This window comes from Oncorhynchus mykiss, chromosome 12, assembly GCF_057628025.1.
Source record: "Oncorhynchus mykiss isolate SJ-2025 chromosome 12, ASM5762802v1, whole genome shotgun sequence".
NCBI classification, from domain to species: domain Eukaryota; kingdom Metazoa; phylum Chordata; class Actinopteri; order Salmoniformes; family Salmonidae; genus Oncorhynchus; species Oncorhynchus mykiss.
The window spans coordinates 28892516-28919593 of NC_143033.1; the positions used below are offsets into that span (position 1 = coordinate 28892516).

Consider the following 27078-nt stretch of genomic DNA (forward strand, 5'->3'; position numbering starts at 1 on the left):
TGTAGAAGTAGTAACATGTAGAAGTACATACAGGTTGCTGGCTGACGGAAGAGAAAAGTAGATGTGACCATCTCAGGGTGGCTGCATACCCACCCACCCACAGTGGAACTGTAGACCTACTGTCATGTATGTATAATGTGTGGCAATGGTTTCAACCTTCCAACAATACATTGCAGTGATGAGAAATATCAGACTGATTGCTCCATTATTGTCTCTGTTTCAGTTACAAAAACTCATAATGGCACAACCATGGCCAGAGTGATTCATTATTATTCACAAAATCTTTAAGCGTTAATTGTTTTTGTTTATTTTAGATAGATGTCAAAGATGGGTCTTTTATATTGTTCTAGCAATATAATTAAATTATAAAGTGGCAAGTGTTAACCATATAAGTATGCCTAAGATACTCAAAACTAGGCACAATATGCTGAAATTTAACCCTGAGTATGAACCAGAACAAGCCTACTTACAGACTCAAAACACTCACTGCAGCCTTGTGTCTTCCATAACAACAGCAGCCGGCCAGGCACCAGGCCTACACAGTGTGTCACAACTTCACATTGTTGTTACACCTTGATGACCTACACAGTGTGTCACAACTTCACATTGTTGTTACACCTTGATGACCTACACAGTGTGTCACAACCTCACATTGTTGTTACACCTTGAAAGGTGACACCAACAAAGTCACTCTTGGGTTCACAGAGAACTATTTGACCTGTGGTCAGTGCCAGCAAGAAAGATCAGATATACAGATTAGTGATTGGAAAACCACAAGACTAAACCATGTGATAGAGGAATATTAACAATATGTACTACCTTCTCAGGCTGAGATGAAGCTGATATCAAAGCTGTGTTGGAGCTTTTGCTCTGGTGGTTACAGAAGACATCACCAACCAACCTCCTGTGACGCAACTCGTCTGCTTGTCTTGTGTTCTCAGTTAATGGTAAGGGGATTATAGCGCAGAGAGCTTGGTGTCCATAACTTTGGATTTGCCCCAGAACAAGCACTCTTGTACTAGCGCAGGCTGTGCCAGCTTTCAGAAGATCCCAATCTCAGAACAATGTGTCACTCAGAACCGTTTTGATGTGAATCGGATGTGGTGACACTGATTATGACAATGGCCCGTGAGAAAGGAGATGAAAAATCAATGGAGAGATTACCTGCTCACACACACCATGACACCTTCACTGGCAGGTTCACTACCTACCGTATGTCAACACACAATGACCGAGGAGGACAGGGAAGGGGGAAGGACAATCACCCAAACTAAGCCTCCCATTGATCAGGTATTATCAGTCTCCTATTGAACACTGGGGCAGAGACACAACCAGGAAGAATAAACAACCTTACTGATGCCATCGGTCCACCTGACACCAGTGACCTAATAATACACACGGATTGCTACAGTCGCTGTATGTACACATTACACACTTGGGTTGATAATCTGGGTGGACCCTGCAGGATCCTGCCTTCACACCTAGTGTGGGTGTCCTGCCCAGGGACCTGGAATTGGAATTGTGTGTGGGGGAGAGTTTGGGGAATTGTGCTGGCAGTGTCGGGGTGTGTCGGGGAAGATCCCCCCTCTCCCTACCCCCATAGGGTAGTCCACCTACAATAAAACTCACCTGGAAGAAGCTGAGTGTTGGCTTTGCTGGTACTGTACATCCTGTCTCTCTGTGTGTCTGTTAGCGTTGGTTCCTGTTAGTGTTGGAGTGTTTGAGCACTGGAGTTTGCTGCTGCTGCCTATCTTTTACAGGGGTGAGGGCTAGAGGACTTGGGCGTGGACCAGGTGATTGGTTTGTTCTTGCTGACACAGTCAGTACAGTGATGACAGACATATGAGATTGAAATCAAAACAGTATGTACAGTACTTAGAGCTGTTGTTTAGCTAGTTCATCTCTGTCAGAGAGATATCTATCTGGACTACTGATGTGGAGTGAGGAGATGGACTATGACTGCACAATACAATTATTAATACCCTTACGACACCAAATACAAATGGACACTGGGTGAGTAAAATATATGAAATGATGGAAAGTAATGCCCATAATCAGAAGTGGATAATGTATGGTATAAATTAAATTGACTTTTACCTGTCTCAATTGATTAATTCAAATGTTGCTGAACATTACTTGTGATACTGTTTTTGTTGTGTTGTACATGGATGCTGTGTTAGTGGCCATTCTACTCTATATTATAAGGAAGTTCACATTGTATTCCAGGGCTATAAAATTGATATTTATCCCCTCAGATTTCCCTGTGCTGTCCGTCTCCTTCCGGTCTGGATCCTGCCTTCACACCTAGTTTGGGTGTCCACTCTGTTCCTCTTGGGGCACTGTATCTCAGTGTGACAGTCCATACCTCCCTCCTGAGGGAAGCAGCAGGTAGAGCATTCATCATCATCATCTTCATACCTATGAGAATCTCTGAACTCTAAGCCTTTACAATACACACTGTACAATATTAGTACTGAAATTGCTCGCAGTCTGACCTTATTGTCATGAATCTTGCCCTGAAGGTAGAACTGAGCGATTTCTGTTAGATGGGCCAGTTGCAAAGTCTAAATTTGATATATCGCAAAAATTCCTGAAAACAAAAATGTTTGGTTAAGGTTAGCAGTGTGGTTAAGGTTAGGGTTAAGTTTTTAAAAGATTGTATGAATCTGTGGCTGTGCCAGCTAGTCACCACTCTGCAGAGCTGCCTCCAGGGCAAGATTCATGATAATAAATGCCAACCTGAATTGAAATCACTGTAACGTTAACAAAGGAGTACAAAACAACACATTTGTTAACATGAATGAGTCAGCTACGTTGCATCACTATACATGTCCTTAACCCTCCTCTCTCTACCCTTGTCCCCCCACCTCTCTCTCCTCTCCCTGCCTGTGGTCAGTGGCATGGGAGGGTGTGCTGCCGTGCGGCCGCTGGGACTGTTAGTGTGCGTTTAAGCGCCAGCGGGTATGCTCCATGAACTGGAGGAGCAGGTGTCCACCAGGATGATGACCCTGTGGCACAGCCTGTCCCAGCTGGGCAATAGCATCCAGGAGGTCACAGGTACCAACATTATAGAAACATTATATCTGGTACACAGACAGACCAGGGAGGAGTGACCTTATTCTAATTCCATGGATAACCTCTCTGCTAACAGAGACCAGGGCTGCTAATAATATACGCCTGATGTCAGTTTAATGTCTAATTTTGATTTACATTTGATTGAGCTCACGTAGTTCAACGTGAACTCAATATGAAATTAACAAAACATTAACCATGTCATTGGAATTTAAAGTTGGGTGATAAAAATTCCTTTCCACGTTGACTCAACATCACATAGCCTTTTTCTTTAGATGGCGTGGAATTAAAGTTGATACGACCAGTTTGTGCCCAAACTGTAATCTCTGTCTGACTGAAAAACTGACTCTCTCTCTCTCTTTCTCTCTCCAGGAGGAATGCGGGTGGCATTCACGGCCACCATGAGTCCCAAAAGCCACTGCTTCGGCCCCTTCACCAGTAACGTGCCGATTCCCTACACCGAGATCTCCCTCAACCACGGAAACTGCTAAAACCCTGCCCTGGGTATGCATACACACCAACCTTAAACCCACTACACATGTTCCACAGACAATACACTCAATAATAGTCCTATCCTGGACATGCATTCATCCATTTCATTAACTCCATCCCTCTGCTTCCTCTCACTCCAAGTGTGTGCGGCGGACCAGAGGCTGAACCACAAGCTGCGGCTGATGAGGAACGGGGAGATGGTGGTGTCCACGTGGGAGGATGACGGGGAGGACTCGGAAGACAGACCGCCCTGGTCCTGCTGGACAGAGGCAGCCAGACGTACGTGGAGCTGCTCTCTGGAAGACAGCTGTGTGGAGGTGGAAACCCATAGACAGACATATTGTACATCCAATGAGACATACAACTGTACTGAACAGTTAAAAGCACATGAAAATGGTAGTCAACTCTGATCATTCTCCTTAAAAAAGCAATCTATGTATTTTTTTTTTTATAAAAAAGATTTTCTCACTGAAGCAGAATCCAACTGTTAATATTGTTTAGTTTCACAGTCATCACCAAAGCGATTGCTGTGTTTTTAGGCTAAAGGTTTGTGGTGATTTATTATGATATACTGTGTAAAATGTTAATCATTAAACTGAATCATTAACTTGCAGAAACCCTCTTTTACCACCAGCTCAAAATAACTGTGTGTGTGAAAGGACTGTTCACTATCTTCTCCCTGACTCAGGTCTCATACACACATTGGTATGCTCTGGGACCGCTTCTCTCCTCTAGCTGGGCATTTTCATTGGACCAATTCAGTTTAGGACATTAAACCATGTTGTGCTTTAGTGGAGACTAAACCCTGCAGATTCAATAGCTATGTGTGTCTAAGGTTTACAAGTTCAGTATCCCAAGGTCTGGTGGCTAAAGAGATATCCTTGTTGCCAGGGGTAACGAGTCCAGTCTGGTGCCCTTGGATGGAGAACAACTGACAATAAAGACACAACACAACCTGGCACCCATAAACAGAATAGCCTAGAGGCTAATATGACACTGATACAACATTACCCAATACCTTTCATTGGAACGACCTTTGGGGTCAGACAGTTACTTCATTCTAATGCTGACTCCTCTCAGTGATGTCATCTGTGATGTCAATGTTTAACCTCGATGGCCTCTCAAGCTATGGCATGCCCCGCTTTTGCTGTCAATGTAATGATGTCATGTACCATTGGCATGGGTGTGTTTATATGTGAGGGGGTGTATGTTCTTTAGAGCCAAGAGAATGTAAAAAACAAAAAAGGATGAGGAATTTAACTGAACACCCAACAAAGCAAAACAAATCAGCATTACTTGCACTTTGGCTGACGCACTTGCATTCTACTTCCTCTCATTCACTCATGCCCTCACATACTTATCTTACTGTACTTATCTCATGGAACAAAAGTGATTTCATGGCTCCCAGACATTTTATTTTTATGTTTGTAAAACAAACAACGTAATAAATAACAAACAACAGACAATTAATATAGAGGCAATAAATTCAACTTCCCTATGGCAGTGCCTCCTTCCTTATCCTCTCTAATTACTGAAAGCATCTCCCTCCCCCTGGTCCCCTTAAACCATCGTACTCTCTACTTTCGCCCTCCCTCTCTCCCTCCCCACAGAGCACGCACTGGTTGAATCAACGTTCTTTCCACGTAATTTCAGTGAAATTACATTGAACCAACATGAAATAGACGTTGAATTGACGTCTGCGCTCTGTGGGTCCCTCCTTATGTTCTCTAGACAAAGTGGTAGAGGAAGATATTTGGAGAATTCCTATAGCTGACCAAACCAAGCCCTTTGGCAGTGGTTCCTCATTCTCTCTGTCCTGCTCCCAAATAAGGAGGTACACTAACAGGGGGATAAAGAGAGAAAGAAAAAAAGGGTGTGTCATAGAATGAAATAAGAAGACTAGAAGCTCTAGAAAAATCGAGAGGAAAAAAGCCCATATCCTTTTAAGGCTGTGGTTTCCTCCCTCCCCTTCTTTCCTTTCCTCTCCTCCCCTCTCTCTCTCACTTGCTTTTTCTCTTGTGGTGAAGTAATTTCAGAGAGCGTGTTTGTTCTTTTTAAGCTGGCACTCCCTGAGAGCAGACTCTGTACTCTGTTGTAAAGGGGAAGAGAGGAACTCTTTCACACCACCTCACAGAAACACAGGTCCGAAGCCACCTGAACTCATCTCAACAACTACAGCTGCTCCCAACTAAACACTGTAAGTACATGCCTGGCTACTTCTTAACACCTTTATCTCTGTTGGAGTGCACTTTGTTACTATCAGGCTCTACCTGTTATTCATACGGTTAAATTTCCAGTGCCAAGTTTTTCAAAAGTTATCTATCTGGAATTCGACCATCGTTTAGGATGAAACGTATAGAAATATAATTAATATAATGGACAAATCATTGACTTGAATGGGGACTCTCATTCTATTTATTTATTTACACTTAATCCTATCCAATAATCGATCTGAATAGATACTTTCTGAAAAACTGTGCCCTGGTGTGTCAGACAGTGTCAAAATGGTGTCTAGTAGTTTCTCTGGCATGCCTGGAAAGTTGCTACTGACAGTGTTCTATTCTTTTGAAAAGTCTCTGTTAGGATAACATGGATGAGAGTGAGGGCGAAAAGGGTGTAGACAAATTGACATGGGGGATAACCTGACCTATTTTATATTCAGTCTCTTAATTACACACACACACACAAACACACACACACTAAACACACACACACCTGCCCTCTCACACTCAGTCACTGCATGGCGTCTAACTAATTTATTAATTTCATAAAATGTTAACAATGAATGACGCTGTGGCTTTTAGGTTTTCCTAAAAGTCTCTCTGTAAGGCTCCGTTCTCTCTTCACTCTGCCCAGAGAGGCTCTATCAGATGGATCCTGTTCACTATCAGATCCTGCTTCTTATCAAGTCCTGCTCTCAGCGATCTCTCACACAAAAACTGGCTACACCCCTGTTTAAAACTGCTAGCTCCATGCAAGACAAATTCATTAAGTAATATAGGGGTACTTTCTTTCATCATGATGTATGTGCTGTGTCTTTGAGATGGAGATAGAGGTATCTCAACGTGCGGTCAGAGAGTGTTTTGTAATGCATGGTGCCTCCTCATTCCCTGTCCATCCTCTGGTATCAGTCTTCAGTGCAGCTATGGTGTCAAACTGTGTAGATGTGAGGGATTATGTGACCTATGCTGGTATGTCCAGGGGTCAATATAACAGAGGATGTTTCAGCGGACGGCCTGATAACTGTGACGTTACATTTACATGGACCATTTGCTTTCGGAACACTGCATGATGGATATTTTGTGAAGTAACCCCAGTAGCTATCACACGCTGTTTCACATCTCTGTAATAATGTAATCTGTAACAGTAGAAAATGAGTAATGTATTAGTGAGGGCACAGAGCACATTGGGTAATAGGAAGTCAAGATGACTTCACAGGCTGATTAAGGGAGATCTGGTCTGGACCTGTAGCAGCAGGCCTGATCCTCAGAAGAGCAGCTGTCGGGAGCCAACAGGTCTATCCTGCCCCACTCCTTCCCCTCCATGCACATCAAGCAGGTTCACTCCTATACATATCAGGGTTTTTGGATTGACAATCATTTGACATGTAAAAACAGATGTGCTAGCTAAGAAACTGAGATTAAAGTAGGCTTATTTTATAGAAATAGATAATGCCTCTTCCTAAACAGCAGGAAGCAGATTGTACAGTCAACTTTCCTACCAGTTCTTGACTATGGTGACATCATTTATCGGAATGCAGCAGCCACTACTCTTAAACCTTTGGATATTGTCTACCAAAGCGCCCTTTGCTTTATCACAGGTGACAGTTTTAATACGCATCACTGCCTCCTGTATCAAACAGTTGGCTGGTCCTCGTTGATGTCCCGTAGATCCCTTCACTACTCCCTTTTTGTTTACAAAGCTCTACTACACAAGCTTCCGACCTTCCTCACTTCACTGTTGAAATACAAAAATATGACATACCAAGGGATGGTTAACTGCCCCTAGGGCAGTTTAGGACTTTAATGTTGAATGAAATTTAAGGAGAATTGCAACTGTTCGGATTGAATAAAAATAATTGTATTTGAAGCTGAAGTGTTGATTCTGGAACTTGCAGTTTATTTTATTTGTATTCCTCAGCACACCATTGTAAATGAGACCCTGGTCTCAGTGGGTTCCCCTGAATAAATACAAGCTTAATAAAACATTTAAAAACAATAGTAGACTATGCTTATCCCCCCTCCTCTCCTTCCTCTGTTCCATTCCTGGGGAAAAGGGCAGTAAACAGATCTATAAACTCTCAATCACACGTGGATGTATTCAGGTTCTGTGACGCAGCACACAGACAGGTTTAACCTAAGTTTTTTCACAGGTTATCGAGCCTGTTAGACACTTGATATAAGGCTAGAGTGAGGTTGGGAAAGGTTAGTGTAATATACGTAGTGATCTTATGGCCCCTGTCCCTTGCTGACCCATAACAGTCCTCATATACCCAATCATGTTCAGATAAGGCCTGATCCAGCCAGTGATGTGCTCTGTACTGAGGGGGGGATTCTCTCTGGGCATGCTAACACAGTGCTTGGAGGCAGATCCTCAGATTATAAAACAGCCCTTCAGATTGGTTAGAGCAAAATCTGGTATTTATGATGGTATTTACAAGGGTTGTTGTTACAAACTGTTTCTGGTTGTGACATAGAGGAGAGGGGGGGGTAAGCTGAGCCATTTTTTTACATTCAGCATCACGCCTTCAAGGGAAATATAGTATTTTTTTCTAACCAAGATATCTACATATATTTCAGGATGTTGTGTAGCCCTGGAAATAATGAGAATTCATGTAAACATTACAATTTTGAAAACATAGTTTGTCCCCAAAAAACGGGTCACTTGGCACAACTTACACCGACCGGTATGGGGTAAGTTGAACTGCAGGACAGGGTAAGTTATGCCGCTTACAAATTTCTGTACTGAATTAAATATTATCGCTACCTTTTTAAAACCATGTATATCTTTATTTCCCAAAGACAATTCAACTCAATCCCAATCGCTTTTTTGTCTGTTTATCATTTTAAGCATATTTTAACACAGGCTTAACACCTAACAAACACTTTGTACTTTTTAAAACACTTTTCAAATAGGCTAAATCAAATCAAATCAAATTAATTTACATAGCCCTTCGTACATCAGCTGATATTTCAAAGTGCTGTACAGAAACCCAGCCTAAAACCCCAAACAGCAAGCAATGCAGGTGTAGAAGCACGGTGGCTAGGAAAAACTCCCTAGAAAGGACAACCTAGGAAGAAACCGAGAGGAACCAGGCTATGAGGGGTGGCCAGTCCTCTTCTGGCTGTGCCGGGTGGAGATCATAACAGAACATGGCCAAGATGTTCAAATGTTCATAAATGACCAGCATGGTCAAATAATAATAATCACAGTAGTTGTCGAGGGTGCAGCAAGTCAGCACCTCAGGAGTAAATGTCAGTTGGCTTTTCATAGCCGATCATTAAGAGTATCTGTACCACTCCTGCTGTCTCTAGAGAGTTGAAAACAGCAAGTCTGGGACAGGTAGCACGTCCGGTGAACAGGTCAGGATTCCATAGCCGCAGGCAGAACAGTTGAAACTGGAGCAGCAGCACAGCCAGGTGGACTGGGGACAGCAAGGAGTCATCATGCCAGGTAGTCCTGAGGCATGGTCCTAGGGCTCAGGTCCTCCGAGAGAGAGAAAGAAAGACAGAAAGAGAATTAGAGAGAGCATACTTAAATTCACACAGGACACCGGATAAGACAGGAGAAGTACTCCAGATATAACAAACTGACCCTAGCCCCCCGACACATAAACTACTGCAGCATAAATACTGGAGGCTGAGACAGGAGGGGTCAGGAGACACTGTGGCCCCATCCGATGATACCCCCAGACAGGGCCAAACAGGAAGGATATAACCCCACCCACTTTGCCAAAGCACAGCCCCCACACCACTAGAGGGATATATTCAACCACCAACTGACCATCCTGAAACAAGGCCGAGTATAGCCCACAAAGATATCTCGCCACAGCACAAGCCAAGGGGGGGCGCCAACCCCGACAGGAAGATCACATCAGTGACTCAACCCACTCAAGTGACACCCCCTCCTAGGGACGGCATGAAAGAGCACCAGTAAGCCAGGGTAGCCTAGTGGTTAGAGTGTTGGACTAGTAACCGAAAGGTTGCAAGTTCATATCCCCGAGCTGACAAGGTACATTATTTTCGGACAAAAAGTTTCAGATTTTTGCAACGTTACGTAGATGGAAAAAAGCTGTCCTTGAAACAGTCTTGATATGTTCGTCAAAAGAGAGATCGGGGTCCAGAGTAACGCCGAGGTCCTTCACAGTTTTATTTGAGACGACTGTACAACCATTAAGATTAATTGTCAGATTCAACAGAAGATCTCTTTATTTCTTGGGACCTAGAACAAGCATCTTTGTTTTGTCCGAGTTTAAAAGTAGAAAGTTTGCCGCCATCCACTTCCTTATGTCTGAAACACAGACTTCTAGCGAGGGCAATTTTGGGGCTTCACCATGTTTCATTGAAATGTACAGCTGTGTGTCATCCGCATAGCAGTGAAAGTTAACATTATGTTTTCGAATGACATCCCCAAGAGGTAAAATATATAGTGAAAACAATAGTGGTCCTAAAACGGAACCTTGAGGAACACCGAAATGTATAGTTGATTTGTCAGAGGACAAACCATTCACAGAGACAAACTGATATCTTTCCGACAGTTAATATCTAAACCAGGCGAGAACTTGTCCGTGTAGACCAATTTGGGTTTCCAATCTCTCCAAAAGAATGTGGTGATCGATGGTATCAAAAGCAGCACTAAGGTCTAGGAGCATGAGGACAGATGCAAAGCCTCGGTCTGATGCCATTAAAAGGTTAAAAGGCTAGGCCCTGTTGTTACCTCATATCACAGCGATAATGCCTTGCATTGCAACTGGGAAGAAAACACTTACATTTGATCAAATTGCCATTGGCTCAACCATTGCTCAACTTACCCCACTGCCATTGTCTCAACTTATCCCAAGGCAAACATTTTGACTATATTAACATATACAGCTATAAGGATGCACATTAATTCTAGGTTTAGTACCTCATATTGAAGCTTATAGAGACCCCAACTGATATATTGAACAATCTTAAAATGATCTACTTTGGTTTAGATACAAGCATCATGAAACCTTTTAGCATAATAAATTCATTTGACTTGAAAATCAGTTTTTTTGGACTTAACTTGCTTTTTCCATGTGGTTTCTTAGTTCACAGACTCCATGAAATGATGACCTCTTCCTAAATATTTGGTCAAATTATTAATTTTGTGTTTGATTTCCTAGAAACACGGGTGGCTCAACTTACCTCTTTGGCTCAACTTACCCCACTCTCCCCTACAATAACTTGGCTGGTAGATAGAGAACAACAGGTCCCTCCGCCACATTCCATATAACATATGTAGTAAGAACCGTAGTCTGCTCTGCTGTGGGTGAGGAAAGATACTGACATGGAACTATGATGTATTACAGTAGCTCTAATAGCTCTGGTCTAGGAGTCATTAACTACTGGATGATAGTTGATGTATTAGGTTTAGGAAGTAAAGCTTTCTCCGTGTTAGAGCTGAACAACATAAACAAGTGCTAACAACTGACACAAACATAGCAGTGCACGCAACCATGCATATTGAGAAACATTGACAAAAACCCTCTGAGAAAGAATTGATGGGCCAAAACAGAATTATAACACAATGGATCACAAAAATACTATGCAAGCATGCCAAATCTGAATCTCCATCTTGGATTCTATTCTAGACACAATCTATCTGTTTGTGTGTGTGTGTCGCACTCGCAAGGTTGGGAAGTAACTGATTACATGTAATCTGATGACTTTTTAAATGTAATCAGTTACGTAACGTTACCAGCTAAATGATTGTAATCCGACACGAGACTTTTGAAAAACTCGATCATTATTACTTCTTGGATTACTTCTCGATTCAGAAAGGATGTTTGTGAAAAAATACATTGAGACCTTTCTAGTTTCTCAATGACATTCAATGGCTTTTTTTTCTTTTTATGTTTATCTTTATTTAACTAGGCAAGTCAGTTAAGAACAAATTCTTATTTACAGTGATGGCCTACCAAAAGGCAAAAGGCCTCCTGAGGGGACAGGGGGCTATGATAATAATAAATAAATACAATGTAAATATAGGACAAAACACACATCACAATAAGAGAAACAACACTACATAAAGAGAGACCTAAGACAACAACATAGCAAGGCAGCAACATATGACAACACAGCATGGTAGCAACATAACAACAACATGGTAGCACACAACATGGTAGCAGCACAAAAGTGTACAAACATTATTGGGCACAGACAACAGCACAAAGGGCAAGAAGGTAGAGACAACAATACATCACACAAAGCAGCCACAACCGTCAGTAAGAGTGTTCATGGTTGAGTCTTTGAATGAAGAGATGGAGATAAAACTGTCCAGTTTGAGTGTTTTTTGCAGCTCGTTCCTGTCACTAGCTGCAGTGAACTGAAAAGAGGAGCGACCCAGGGACATGTGTACTTTGGGGACCTTTAACAGAATGTGACTGTTGTATGTGGAGAATAAGGGCTGCAGTAGATATCTCAGAGAGGGGGGAGTGAGGCCTAAGAGGGTTTTATAAATAAGCATCAACCAGTGGGTCTTGCAACGAGTGTACAGAGATGACCAGTTTACAGAGGAGTATAGAGTGCAGTGATGTGTCCTATAAGTAGCATTGGTGGCAAATCTGATGGCTGAATGGTAAAGAACATCTAGCCGCTCGAGAGCACCCTTACCTGCCAATCTATAAATGATGTCTCCGTAATCTAGCTTGGGTAAGATGGTCATCTGAATCAGGGTTAGTTTGGCAGCTGGGGTGAAAGAGGAGCGATTACGATAGAGAAAACCAAGTTGAGATTTAACTTTAGCCTGCAGCTTTGATACGTGCTGAGAGAAGGACAGTGCACCGTATGGCCATACTCCCAAGTACTTGTATGAGGTGACTACCTCAAGCTCTAAACCCTCAGAGGTAGTAATCACACCTGTGGGATGAAGGACATTCATCTTACCAAACCACATTACCTTTGTTTTGGAGGTGTTCAGAACAAGGTTAAGAGTAGAGAAAGCTTGTTGGACACTAAGAAAGCTTTGTTGTAGAGCATTTAACACAAAATCTGAGGAGGGGCCAGCTGAGTATAAGAGTGTATCATCTGCATATAAATGGATGAGAGAGCTTCCTACTGCCTGAGCTATGTTGTTGATGTAAATTGAGAAGAGCGTGGGGATTGAGACTTGGGGTACTCCCTTGGTGACAGGCAGTGGCTGAGACAGCAGATGTTCTGACTTTATACACTGCACTCTTTGAGAGAGGTAGTTAGAAAACCAGCCCAAAGACCTCTTAGAGACACCAATACTCCTTAGCCGACCCACAAGAATGGAATGGTCTACCGTATCAAAAGCTTTGGCGAAGTAAATAAAAATAGCAGCACAATATTGCTTAGAATCAAGGGCAATGGTGACATCATTGGTGACCTTTAAGGTTGCAATGGTGACCTTTAAGGTTGCAGTGACACATTCATAACCTGAGCGGAAACCAGATTGCATACCCGAGAGAATACTATAGAGATCAAGAAAGCCAGACAGTTGATTATTGACAGGTTTTTCCAACACTTTTGATAAACAGGGCAAAATAGAAATAGGCCTATAGCAGTTAGGATCAGCTTGATCTCCCCCTTTAAATAAAGGATGAACTGTGGCTGCCTTCCAAGCAATGGGAACCTCCCCAGAAAGGAAAGACAGGCTTGGCAATGTTAGGGGCAGCAACCTTAAAGTAGAAAGGGTCTAAACCATCTCACCCAGAGTTTTTTGGGGTCAGGTTTAAGGAGCTCCTTTCGCAACTCAGTGACTGCCTGCAGGGAGAAACTTTGCAGCGGGGCTGGAGAAAAAGAGGGAGAAGCATCGGGGATAGTCACATTAGAAGGGGTGGGAGATGAGGAAATGTTGGACGGGCAGGGAGGCATGGCTGAGTCAAATAGGAATCCTGACTTAATGAAGTGGTGATTAAAGAGCTCAGCCATGTGCTTCTTGTCAGTAACAACCACATCCTAAACATTAAGAGACATGGGCAGCTGTGAGGAAGAAGGTTTATTCTCCTGGTCTTTAACCGTTTTCCAGAATGTCTTGCAGTTAGACCCACAGAGAGAGAACTGCTCCTTAAATTAACTAACTTTGGCCTTCTGGATAGCCTGAGTGCACTTATTTCTCATTTACCTGAACAATAGCCAGTCAACCTGAGTATCCGTGTGCCGAGCCTTTCGTCAAATGCAATTCCTGAGGTGGAGTGTAACTGCAAGATCATGGTCGAACCAGGGGCTGAACCTGTTTTTAATTCTAATTTTCTTTGTGGGGGCGTGTTTGTTAACAATACCACTGAAAATATAAAAAAAGTAGGTCCAAGCTCTAGTTTTGTCTAATCTTGATTGTTGTCCAGTCTTGTGGTCCAGTGCTGCAAGGAAAGAGTTAAGCCGCAACGGGCCCAGAACAGAGCGGCACGTTTTGCTCTTAATTGTAATCAGAGGGCTGACATAAATACTTTGCATGCCAGTCTCTCTTGGCTAAGAGTTGAGGAGAGACTGACTGCATCACTTCTACTTTTTTATAAGAAACCCTGTGTTGAAAATCCCAAATTGTTTGCATAGTCAACTTACACACAGCTCTGACACACACACTTGTCCCGCCGGACATGCCACCAGGGGTCTTTCACAGTCCCCAAATCAAGAACAAATTCAAGAAAACTTACAGTATTATATAGAGCCCTTATTGCATGGAACTTCCTTCCATCTCATATTGCTCAAATAAACAGTCAGTGCGGTACATGTTGAGTGGCTTCTGAGCAATGTCCTGTTAGGGGGAAATATTCACTATGCCAGACTTTGACTCATACAGTAAGATCATAAGGTAATTTTGGATGTATACATTTGTTCCAACAATCTCATCTAGCTAGCATAATTCCCTGTGCATTTACTTACATTGCATATTATACATTGGGCCATATGGTTTTCCACTTGCAGGGGACTTTGATGGGCTCTAATATACAGAAGAGTGTGAGCAGGTCTGTGAAAGTTTACTCTAACAGCTACCTCAGTGAGAAAGGAAGGACGTGACAGAGGAGAGCCAGCTGGGAGGACTATGCCAAACAGGATGTAGACAGCAGAGTGTGGCTGTGGAGGAGGACAGGAAGCAGCTAGAATGTCAATGAGAGCAGCAGGCTCACAGAGAGATTACATCAACATTTGACCCCCAGCTCTGAGAGGTTCTGTGATAGTTATGGTTCAAGATCGCAGCACAGGTGTTGAGACTTTTTGATTATACTGTGCAAGAATTGGGTCTAAATTTGAAGTCTCCATCTGGTGGTCCATTTGGCCATTTGCATGCTCTGATCTACATGTGCCCCCCTGGCAGTGGTGGAAAAAATACTAAATTGTCATGCTTGAGCAAAAGTAAAGATACCTTAATATAAAATGACTCAAGTAAAAGTGAATGTCACCCAGTAATATACTACTTGAGTAAAAGTCTAAAAGTATTTGGTTTTAAATATACATAAGTACAAAAGTAAAAGTATAAATCATTTCAAATGTCTCATATTATGCAAACCAAACAGTTTAACGGATAGCCAGGGGCACACTCCAACACTCAGACATAATTTACAAACAAAGCATTTGTGTTTAGTGAGTCTGCCAGATCAGAGCCAGTAGCAATGACCAGTGATGTTCTCTTGATAAGTGTGTGAATTGGACCATTTTCCTGTCAAAATGTAACGAGTTCTTTTGGGTGTCAGGGAAAATGTATGGAGTAAAAAGTACATTGTTTTCTTTATTTAACCATTATTTAACTAGGCAAGTCAGTTAAGAACAAATCATTTTTTACAATGACAGCCTACCCCAGGCCAAACCCTATCCCAGACATGTAGTGAAGGAAAGGTTGGCAAAAATATAAATAGTAAAGTACAGATACCGCAAAAAACGACTTAAGTAGTACTTAAAGTATTTATATTTAAGTACTTTACACCACTGCCCCCTGGCATAGTATTCTTCAAGTTGGGATGCATTTAGGCTCTCTGTTATAAGTTCTGAACCCCGAACTCAAGATCAGATCAGAGTTCAGATCTATATCATAGGACTGCAGTCACATTTGCGGACCTACTGTACTTGTGTTGACGCATTGCCAGTTTGGAGGGCTTGGACAGGCCAGGGACATGAATGTGAGCACTGTTCCGTCTATTAAGTGGGTCTGTTGAGCCAAGACAAAACGCGAAAGAGTTAAGCTGCCGCTGTTACACATATAGACAATCTATCACAGTATTCATGGAATTTTCTATGTGAGGAAGAGGCTCCTCACCTACAGACATTCTGGTTTATCATATTAACTCAAAGTATAGATTTGTTTGTGTTTTGTCTATTTATTAATTCAATCAGCCCAATTCTGATATTTTTTCCACTAAGGCTGCATTTACACAGGCAGCCCAATTTTGACCAATCACATCAGATATTTTTCAGAGCTGATCTGATTTGAGCCTGCCTGTGTAAATGCAGCCTAACTGGTCTTTTGACCAATCACATCAAATCATTTCAAATCAGATTAGAGCTGATCTGATTGGTCAAAAGACCAATTAGTGGAAGAAATATCAGAATCCACATTGTGGTTGATAGTGAGGCATGAAACAGGTCTGTGTGATGAGTGTTTAGCGGAGGAAACGGTGGAGCATGTCTTGATATTTTGTGAGCTGTATGATGAAGATAGGGAGAGATTGTGTAAAAGGGTTAGAGAAGCTGGCTGGGGTGGTGTAGTGGGGGGAGGGAAGTGGTGTCTAGTGTTCTATTTTACTTACTTAAACGAACAGGAGAAATGAAGAGAATTTCATGTACGTAGGCTATGACTGGCCTCACACTCCAGTATAGCAGGTGGCGGTGAATTCACCTTAAAAGTTGGATGTGATCTGCCTAACCCAATTACAAAAAAGAAAAGATCAGAATTGAGCTGCCTGAGTAAACACCGCCCAACGGTTCTAAGTTTACTTATACATCATCTCAAACCTCTACAGTAAATTGTGTTTATGTGGGGTGTATTCATTATGTCAATTATGTTGCTAAACGTTTCTTAAACAGAAGCAAATTGAACTAAACTGGGCGGGACCTACCTGAATTTGTCCATTAGAAACTCTTGGACTAATGACCACACCTGTGTTTTAATTGTTTCTCTTAGCCAAACTCTAATTATGTGGCTAATTGACAGCTGATTTTTAACCCTGGTAATTAGGTCGCCTGCCATTTTAAATAGGTGTGCCCAAATATTTGTCAGTAGGATGTCTTTTAACCTAGGTGAGCCACAGTTTTAAGCTGCCAATGTAGTTATGGATAAAATAAATATGATGCCTTTTGAATTGTTTTTTAATATTTGTTTTTAAAGCCTTAAGGGTTAAGCCAGATCTTTCACTGTTTTCTATACTTTGGTTAGCTTCTATGTAACTTTAAATGTCAATACAATATGCAACAGAACAAACCAATGTTTGCTTGCCTTATCTGAAACGATATCACTCTCCCTGTAGGAACAGCAATGGCAAACAAAGGTCCCTCCTACGGTCTGAGCCGTGAGGTACAGAGTAAAATTGATAAAAAGTATGACCAGGATCTGGAAGAGAGGTTGACTGAGTGGATCATTGCCCAGTGTGGCGCTGGAGTGGGCCAACCTGAGGCAGGCAAGACCGGCTGGCAGAACTGGCTCAAGGACGGATGTGTGAGTGCCTGTGTGACTGGGAGACAAAATCTAAGACAGTCTTGAACAGGTAGTACATTTCTCACACCTCTCGCTCTCTTCAGGTGCTGTGTGAACTGATCAACAGCTTGTCCAGTGGGAACAAGCCCATCAGGAAGATCCAGAGCTCAGGCATGGCCTTCAAACAGATGGAGCAGATCTCACAATTCCTCAATGCGGCTGAGAAGTATGGCATCACCAAGACTGACATGTTCCAGACAGTTGACCTCTGGGAGGGTACGTCCAGCCAGCTGCGATCAGCTGTGCACACACACGTCATACACATCACTTCTCTTCTCGGCTCAACTAGCATGCTATACAGATGGATATGTTTTTAAAAATTATTGTTGCTTAGTCACCCTGTCTAGTCATGATGGCTACATTCACTGTTCTGCTATACAGTAGCTGAACTTATTAAACATATCTGATGTGCAGTACTGTGTATTAATTGTCTGTAGGGAAAGACCTGGCTGCTGTCCAGAGGACCCTGATGACCCTGGGAAGTCTGGCTGTCACCAGGGACGATGGGACTTACCGCGGCGACCCCAACTGGTTCCATAAGTAAGTTGGCGCCTCTGTCCTTTTCTCTGTAGAAACAGTACTGTCGTTACGGAGCTCGTAGTTCTCTGCATACTCCCATTTAGGTAAAGGATAACATTTTGATTAAAAAAATGGACATGACTTTGTCTGTGCAGGAAGTCAGTGGAGAACAAACGCGAGTTCTCAGAGGACCAGCTGAATGAGGGAAGGAGTGTCATTGGCCTGCAGATGGGCACCAACAAGGGGGCATCTCAGGCTGGCATGACTGGATACGGGCGACCTAGGCAGATCCTGAACAACAACCCCTAAAACATGACAATGCTCAGTCACCCTACACCTGAGTACGCTCCCTTTCTCAGCCAATCACTTAAGACTGAAACGCTATGTCTTAACTTGAACAAACAGGAGCGACCTGAACTTCCAAGACCGAACTGGACCAAAGAACTCCTACTCACTGCACAGATGCACACAATCATAACGAAACATGGTGACCAAAGTCTGTACAATCATGTTTTGTTAAAAATTTGAACAATGGACATGGTGACATAGCAATGGGAAACGGTCCATTTAGATACTGCTTAAACTACACTCCGTTTGGTAATACGTTGGGAAAAGATGTTGCTAGAATATGCTGCGATAATGGGAAAGATGCAGTAAGATGTCCTTTCCAGAGCTCAGTATTTTTGTATATTTTGATTATGAAATAAAGTTCAGTTTAATTTTAACATTTTCTGCGTTTAATGTCTTATTGATATTGAGTGCCAGTATAAGGTTAGTTTAACAGGCAGGGACAGAACAAGAAACCTCCCGAGGGATCCAGTGGAGGTGTGACACCTCTCTCGCCTGCCAACGGTTTGTTCAGCTTGAGTGCCCACTGAACTGCTCAATATGAGCTTAGGCAGTAACTGGCTGGGGGGGAGGGGGCAATAACTATGAGGAGACTTCTAAGGTGAGATGTAGGAGTGTGATAGTGCTCTCACCACTGGGTTACAGTGTCTGGAATCAGAACATTACCTGAATAGGACTGCTCACACCAGGGAGAGGTATCACTTTTCATTCTTAGATGGCATACAGACAGTAACTCAAGTGAGGGGAATGGTCTCACCTACTCTGACCAGCTAAACAAGGGAGTCATCAACTCTGACATGGCTGGAGACCCACAAACCGTAACTGGATCAACTTGCAGCTAAAAATGGGGGAGCTGTCTGACTAAACTAATAATCCATTAATCACAATACAATAAAGGATTTTTATTTTATTTCACCTTTAACTAGGCAAGTCAGTCAAGAACGTTCTTATTTACAATGACCGCCTACCCACTAAAACCATGTAACCCCTGAATAGAATGACACTATGCCCTCGTAAACACCTTGTTTTCAGCCAAAATATACACTAACATGTTTTGACATGTTTACCATAGGAACACGAGGCATAACGGTCTGACTGATTTCCCTCTAGCTGTGGTTGAATGTAATGTTTGTGAACTAACGGAGCAGGGGTAAAAAGACACCTGAATGGACTCCCCACATTTGTTTTTAATGGTAAACAAGCTAGTTTGAAAATAGTGTATTCCTGAAAAACGGAAACATGTCCTGATGCTCTCTCTGACTGCGGCAAAGTTCTGAAGACTGTTTGGCTTCTCCTGGCTCTGTCAAGTCAGCAACATTTACACTGGCTTCACGCTCCTGCCTCACAGTTCATACGGAGGGCACTATGGTGGGGTCCTGGGAAGATATTAGGAGAGGTGGGATGGAGGTGGGGTCCTGTACAGCTGTAAGGAGGAGTTAGGATTTTAAAAAGGTGGGAAGTGTATGTTAAGTCTATACTTGAAGAGGGAGGGGTCTGGGTGGGGTGTAGGAAGCTTATATTATGACCTAGTAAAAGGACAGTAGTTACGATATCAGTGTCTCTCACACACCCTCGCAGCCATGACATCATCAGATATGGCTTGGTCACCAGGGAAACAGGAAACAACAGAAAGCAAAGCAGTCAGTGTCAGCTCCTCTACATCTCATATCTTCGTTCCTGCCTTCCCTCCTTCCTTTCTCCTCTCTGGTGATCACTAAACAACATTTATTTTAGCCTATCACAGCAGAGCACCTATGAACCCCCCATGTATTTTAAACCATTGTATTGAAGGGGTATGGTTTTCAAATGTTGTTCAGGTCACATTTATGAACCAGTCGTCTCCTCCCTATTATGGTGTTGGTGTCTACCTACACAGTAAATTTGAAAGTGTTAAATCAACACTTTAAGTGTTAAATGTAACACTGTCAGCGAGTATATATGGTCCCACTCTACACAGAGTAAAAAGTACACTGATCAAAGTGTTACATTTCTAGTGTTTTAACACAGAGGAGTGCAAAAAGTTAACACTGCACTACACTGGCCGGTGTTGATCAAAATGAACACTGAGGTATTCAACACTTTAAGTGTTGTAGTGACACTATTTGAGTATTAGAGTAAAAATGTGTTTACTTTATTCAGTGTTAATGTATTTACTCTTCCCCCATGTAATGGGAAATTAGATTTTATAAAGGCACTAGGAATTTCACAATAAACTCAATCAAAGCTGTTTCAAGATTCAAATATGTTCATTATGACCAAACCATAAGTCCCAGCCCTGGCTTAAACTGTTATCAAGTGAGAGTAGAATCTAGTCAAAAGAATCCCTTGCTCCATATGACATGAGCAAATCAATAGGTTTGTTGGAAAATGCTGACATTTACATTAAAAACAAATATGTTTTTCACAACCTAACCATAAGTATCAGCCCTGGCTTAAACTGTTATCAAGTGACAGGTGGGGGCAATGTAGTCAAAAAAATCCCTTGCTCCATTTGACAAATCAAAAGGTTTGTGGTACATGATGTCATTTACATGAAATACCTTGCATGGTGGACTTGGCTTCAAAACAACTTCAAATGCATGCAAATGATCAACAAAACATAAGATTTCAAGAGCTGACCTAACCAAAAAAAAAATGTTCCTCTTTCAGAACAATAGCCTTAATTTTGTACAATACTGGCACTTCAATGACTACTTCACCACATATGGCCAAATCAAGAGGATATTCTGTACCATGGTGCTTTACCCATTTAACTGACAAAACGTGTGTGTGTGCACTGAGACATTCAACTTGGTAGCAATCTCATGGCCTTCTTTCAGGTGATTGAGCCTTGACATCTTTCCTGGACCTATAGCTAGTCTACCCTGGACATATAGCTAGTCCATCCTGGACCTATAGCTAGTCTACCCTGGCTGAACGCTTCCCAATTATATGCTATGTAATTTTGTTGTTTCTTGGCTAAGGTCATAGTGAAATTCTTAAAACTCTTCAGTTGCTTTTTAAAGAAATTATGTTTTGCCTCGTAGCGCATACAACGAGGATAATGTATCATGAAGTGGTGTTTCGGTAACCATCAGCATTCGTGTCAGCTCCCTCATCCCTCAGCTCCCTCATCAACTGCAGATTCTGCTTTGCTTAGGGTCTTGCTTAGAAGGATGATATTTTGCTTGAATGTAGTTGGCCACCTCTCCAAAAACTTGAATGATGTTCCCTCTCCAAACAGCAGCACAAAATCAGGTTCAATCTGAAACAAATAAGACAAAAACATTCCACTTTAACCTCCAAAACAGAGTTTGAGTAAATCCCCAGCCTACACATTCATTGAACTACTATTACTGGTCAACTTGAACTGGCATCTGGACATTAAACACATCAAACCCTTCACATCAAGAAAGCGTGGAAATTCGGTTAGGATGGTGGAGCATTTACTCGGGTCGTAGGTCATCTTCCTGTACTCAAAGGTCAATTTCATCTTCTGTTTGACTGTTTCTTCATCAGAAGAATGCTTCATAAGATAAATGGCCTCTCTGCACTGGTCTTCCCTCAGGGTAGCCAAAGTGGATGGACTGGACTCCCTCTAAGCAGTTGGCCCTCCAGAGTATAGTTGAGTGGGCCGTTTCTCTGATGAAGCCAAATTCATCTGAATGGTTTTGATTCTATACGAGAGGTACCCTTCTCCACTATTAGGGTCGTAGTAATGTTCCTTAAGAAAATTAACATGGTTACTAATCTTGAAAGAAAAAACTAATAATCAAGTCCCATTTGCTCAGATAGAAGAATGAAAAGCAGATGCCCTTTATCAGTTGTAATGTATACTTACATATCCATTTGTCGTGTAGGAATCCTTCAGGTATAGGAACAAGGAGATGATGCCTTGTGCAAATGTTTCTCTCATGCGGTGGTGATGTCCTGACAAGAATATAATGTTATGTTTAGGCGGCAATCAGAATCTCCACAAGCAGCATTGGTCCCCAGTCAGCTTAATATTAGGAGTGATTTTTTTAATCAGTATCATGCCCATCAAGTTTGATACAAGAAAAATCTTCTACCAATAGCAGTGGATGGTCAGCAGTAGCCTAACTAATTATGTGACTGAGACACTAATACAGTAGTCATTTTTAACATTCAGCAGATACCTTTAGTCTGGTGCAGTCAGTTAGTTTTGGAGTATTCCTTGATGACAACCTCTCCACCAGGCTTTTTCTTCAGTATGCTCTCTATTAGTTGTAAAAAAAAAAAAACAGCAGTGAAAAATCCATTTGATGCCACTTGAATTGAAGAATGAATTACAAACGTAAATGTTTTGCTTCGTCATCATATCTTTGACGCTTTCGTGAGGGGCTTCCATCCTCGCTCAATATGATCGTATCAACTGACTCATGGTCTGAACCACCCATCACAGTACTGCCAGAGACATCTCAAATACACAAAGATGTCAATACAGGCATGTCAAATGTATGGTTATATTGAAAGTGATGCCACAAGTAACCAAGACTTGAAAACCAGCATATACCTTTAGCATCATTGGTCAGCGTGAGCTTGAAAACACCAAGGTCTGGTCGTGTCACCACCTCCTCATAATATAATATATAATATAATCAACTTCCGTTCCAGACCCATCACACAGATTTGCCTCTGAAACTAGTAAATGGGATCTCAAATTTCAGGAAAGCTGTGACAAACATTAAAACAACCTACAAATAGAACTGCAATCGTAATGGCAAGCGTAATCAGACCGACTGGTATGAAAACAATACATTTATTTCCAATCACAAATTAAAAGTATACCTCCAATCAAAAGATTTTCAAGTGTCAGGTCAATGATCTTCTCATATTTTCGTTCACCATTGAATTTCACCCTGATCAGCATGACGAGGTCTGAAAGCAGTTAATGGTAGGAGATAAGGCCAACATGGATGAAAAAGCATTACGTTTGTATTTCAATCATGACACATTATATAAGGATGACTACAAACATTTTCACCAATACTCCTTCCTGCAATGCTAATTTCAAAGTATATTATGAAAATATTGGATCATGACCACAACTTGTCTGATATTACTTGAAGCAGGTCCCAAACTACAGCAGACTATTCAACTCAAATCCACTGTCCCGAAATATTGACAGCCTAATTAGTCCGGTAAAATACACTGAGAATTCCAGCTAGTCACTATATTATGTTGTCATGTTCTAGGAGCAGTCTTAAAAGCCTGCCAAAATCAACTGGTGCTAAAGCGAGAAGGTCCACGACAATCTTCTCTCTTCAGGATGTTTATTGTATTTAAGCAATAATACCCAAGCGGATGTGGTATATAGCCAATATACCACGGCTACGGGCTGTTCTTATGCACGACGCATCACGGAGTGCCTGGATACAGCCCTTAGCAAGGATATATTGACCATATACCACAAACCCCCAAGGTGCCTTATTGCTATTATAAACTGGTTACCAACGTAATTAGAGCAATAAAAATACATGTTTTGTCATATCAGTCAGCCAATCAGCATTCAGGGTTCGAACCACCCAGTTTATAAAACACTTTAGTTGTTGTTTATCTCCAGTACAGATCACATGTAGGTGTCCATACAGGGGCCATACAAGAGAACTGACAAACCAACAGACAAAAAAAACATAATTTACAACATCATGACAATTGGAACATACAGCTGTCAGTCATGTAGGGATTAAAGGAGGCAGGACATACTGCTTCTGTGGCAAAACAGTATTTACCAGTTGTCTGTCTGTGCAGATGGTCATTTTGGTGGTAGTAATGTGAGAATATTTACAGGAAAGTATAATTACATTCACTTTTCAAAACGATGGTAGTGCGTTCAGATTTATATCACCTGAAGCATGCGCACAAGATTTAAAAAACATGCCGAGATTGTGCACGTATTTACCCGCGCTTGCTTCGGGTGATCGAAATCTGAACACACTACCAGCGCTTTGAAAAGTGTTAGGGCAGACCCCAATTATTCGATTTGTTTGCTGTTGATCGACCGAGATTGTTTTATTTGCAGTACTAGAGATTCTGGGTTCGAGTCCAGGCTCTGTCGCAGCTGACCGCGACTGGGAGACCCATGGGGCGGCACACAATTGACCCAGCGTCGTCCGGGTTAGGGGAGGGTTTGGCAGGTAGGGATGTCCTTGTCCCATCGCGCACTAGCGACTCCTGTGGCGGGCCGGGCGCCCGGGCGCAGTGCATGCTGACACGGTCGCCAGGTGCACAGTGTTTCTTCCGACACATTGGTACGGCTGGCTTCCGGGTTAAGTAGCCCTTGTGTCAAGTAGCAGTGCGGCTTGGATGGGTTGTGTTTTGGGGACGCATGGCTCTCGACCTTAAATATGAGTAGGTGTGTCCAAACTTTTGACTGGTACTGTATATTTGCGCCCATCTCAGTAAACTAATCCATTGCGGAGGCGTAGACTAGAATGTGGTCGGAGGCTCCATATGAAGGGTGGGACGCCTCCAGTAACGTGTAGAGGACAAATCTAGCTCTGTACCACATCGCCATGTGCCTCCCAAATGTTGTAACAATGCAGAGCAGGGTTGCCAGGTCAAGCTAAATAAAATGTGCCCAATGACCATTCAAAACCCGCCCAAAAGGCCTGAAAACTAGCCCAATTTGTTTTTGTCACAGCAAGAGAAGAGTTGCCGTATATATCCAATAAAGCCTTTTTCCATAACGTTATCGAGCCAATTAAGAAGGAAAATCATAGTAACGACGTTAGAAGCTAAATTCGAGTTTCCTCAAAATAATAATTATTGCAAGCTATTGCGCCCTTATTAAACTCGCCAGAGCATTCAATTGATGTCGATTTAACTTGTTTAAGCAATAAGGCTACAACAACAATAAACTGAAGTTATAGGCTATTTATTCAATTAGTTTGCCAGCTCCCGGTAGGCTACGCAAGTGGCACAAATTGATTTGCTATGACTCCAGTGATATCATTTCAACATATTTATTGTATCAAATGGTAGCCTACATATACATTAATAGGCTACTTGATCACCAACCGAGACAAATGTAAAATACTCCACATTTAGCCTAATGCCAGTGTCATTGAGGACTTAAAAATAACCACGCCAGGGAGTTCCATAATTTCCATTAAAAATGTCCACTCGAAAGCCCTAGACGCGAGCTTGATACCGTTTTCTTTAAGCGGTCAACATTAGAATGCAGTTTAAACCCCCATGAGCGGATTTATGTAATGTGCTCTGGTGGTGCGCTCAAAGTCGATTTCCACTGCTTTGTCTACATTATTTATTGATGTTTTATTTTATCTTAACAAGTCAGTTAAGAACAAATTCTTATTTTCAATGACGGCCTAGGAACAGTGGGTTAACTGCCTTGTTCAGGGGCAGAACGACAGATGTTGTACCTTGTCAGCTCCGTTACCTTTCGGTTACTAGTCCAACGCTCTAACCACTAGGCTACGCTGCCGCCCCAACTCTGCATCAGTTCTAGAGTATTAATATGTGTAATATAAATGTTTTAGGAAATAGGTGTCTCCATAATGACAATGTAAATAGCCTACCTACAACTGGTAAAAAGTAGTCAACGTGCGTGCTTGCTGCTCTCTTTCTTCTCGCTCACGTGACTCAGCCAATAACTGTAGAACACACACACACACACACACACACACACACACACACACACACACACATACTCCGGCCCTCCCTCCCACTCCACACCCTCAATTCAATTTAAGGGGCTTTATTGGCATGGGAAACATATGTTTACATTGCCAAAGTAAGTGAAATAGGTAATAAACAAAAGTGAAATAAACAATGAAACATTTACAGTAAACATTACACTTGCAAAAATTCCAAAATAATGAATACATTTCAAATCTCATATTATGTCTCTATACAGTGTTGTAATGATGTGCAGATAGTAGTATGAAAGGGGAAAAGTACAAAAGGGAAGATAAATCAAGATAAATATAGGTTGTATTTACAATGGTGTTTGTTCTTCACTGGTTGCCCTTTTCTTTTGGCAACAGGTCACAAATCTTTCTGCTGTGATTGCACACGGTGATATTTCACACAATAGATATGCAAGTTTATCAAAATTGGATTTGTTTTCAAATTCTTTCTGGGTCTGTAATCTGAGGGAAATATGTGTCTCTAATATGGTCATACATTTGGCAGGAGGTTAGGAAGCCCCCCCCCCCCCCCCCACTTTGTTTTTACACTGCTGCTACACACTGTTTATTATCTATGCATAGTCACTTTACACATTACCTTGACTAACCTGTACCCCCGAACATTGACTCGGTACCGGTACCCCCTGTATATAGCTGTATATATCGATATTGTTATGTACATTTATTGTTAATATTTTATTAACTCTATTTATTGAACTGTATTGTTGGTTAAGGGCTTGTAAGTAAGCATTTCATGGTAAGGTCTACAGTACACCTGTTGTATTCGGCACATGTAACAAATACAATTTGATTTGATTTACCTTCGGTGGCCTTTCTCAGTAGTCAAAGATTTCCTTCATTTTGGATCAGTCACAGTGGTCAGGTATTCTGCCACTGTGTACTCTCTGTTCAGGGCCAAATAGCTCCGTTTTTTTGTAAATTATTTCCAATGTCTCAAGTAATTATCTTTTTGTTTTCTCATGATTTGGTTGGGTCAAATTGGGTTGCTGTCCTGGGGCTCTGTGGGGTCTTTTTTGTGTTTGTGAACAGAGCCCAGGACCAGCTTGCTTAGGGGGCTACTCTCCAGGTTTATTTCTCTGTGTGT

The 27078-nt window shown here is 42.0% G+C and overlaps 1 protein-coding gene and 1 long non-coding RNA gene across 7 annotated transcripts; one reads left to right on the plus strand and one right to left on the minus strand.

Annotated features, from left to right (window-relative positions):
• The first annotated feature begins 5648 nt into the window (after positions 1-5648).
• LOC110537338 (transgelin) lies at positions 5649-18698 on the plus strand. 2 transcript variants are annotated; one of them, XM_021623291.3, is made up of 5 exons: positions 5649-5761; positions 17228-17415; positions 17499-17670; positions 17892-17994; positions 18129-18698. In XM_021623291.3, the coding sequence occupies exons 2-5, from the start codon at positions 17236-17238 to the stop codon at positions 18280-18282; spliced, it is 609 nt and encodes a 202-aa protein (XP_021478966.1). In that variant the 5' UTR covers positions 5649-5761; positions 17228-17235; the 3' UTR covers positions 18283-18698. The 2 variants fall into 2 exon arrangements, with proteins under 2 accessions (XP_021478966.1, XP_090048273.1); XM_090192147.1 differs by lacking the exon at positions 17228-17415.
• Positions 18699-20430: 1732 nt separating this feature from the next.
• LOC110537339 (uncharacterized) lies at positions 20431-26021 on the minus strand. 5 transcript variants are annotated; one of them, XR_002475604.3, is made up of 6 exons: positions 25863-25982; positions 23110-23199; positions 22458-22538; positions 22142-22230; positions 21751-22024; positions 20431-21565 (listed from the first exon to the last, which is right to left on the minus strand). It is a non-coding gene; the product is annotated as an uncharacterized LOC110537339 (long non-coding RNA). The 5 variants fall into 5 exon arrangements; XR_005034934.2 differs by lacking the exon at positions 21751-22024; XR_016484984.1 differs by lacking the exon at positions 23110-23199 and having other exon boundaries at positions 25863-25941.
• Between the last annotated feature and the right edge of the window lie 1057 nt (positions 26022-27078).

Excerpts from the sequence above, each read along its gene's own strand:
- LOC110537338 (XM_021623291.3), top strand. The coding sequence starts at position 17,236 with ATGGCAAACAAAGGTCCCTCCTACGGTCTGAGCCGTGAGGTACAGAGT. Across the intron at positions 17,671-17,891 it reads GACAGTTGACCTCTGGGAGG|GGAAAGACCTGGCTGCTGTC; the intron begins GTACGTCCAGCC and ends AATTGTCTGTAG. Across the intron at positions 17,995-18,128 it reads GACCCCAACTGGTTCCATAA|GAAGTCAGTGGAGAACAAAC; the intron begins GTAAGTTGGCGC and ends TTGTCTGTGCAG.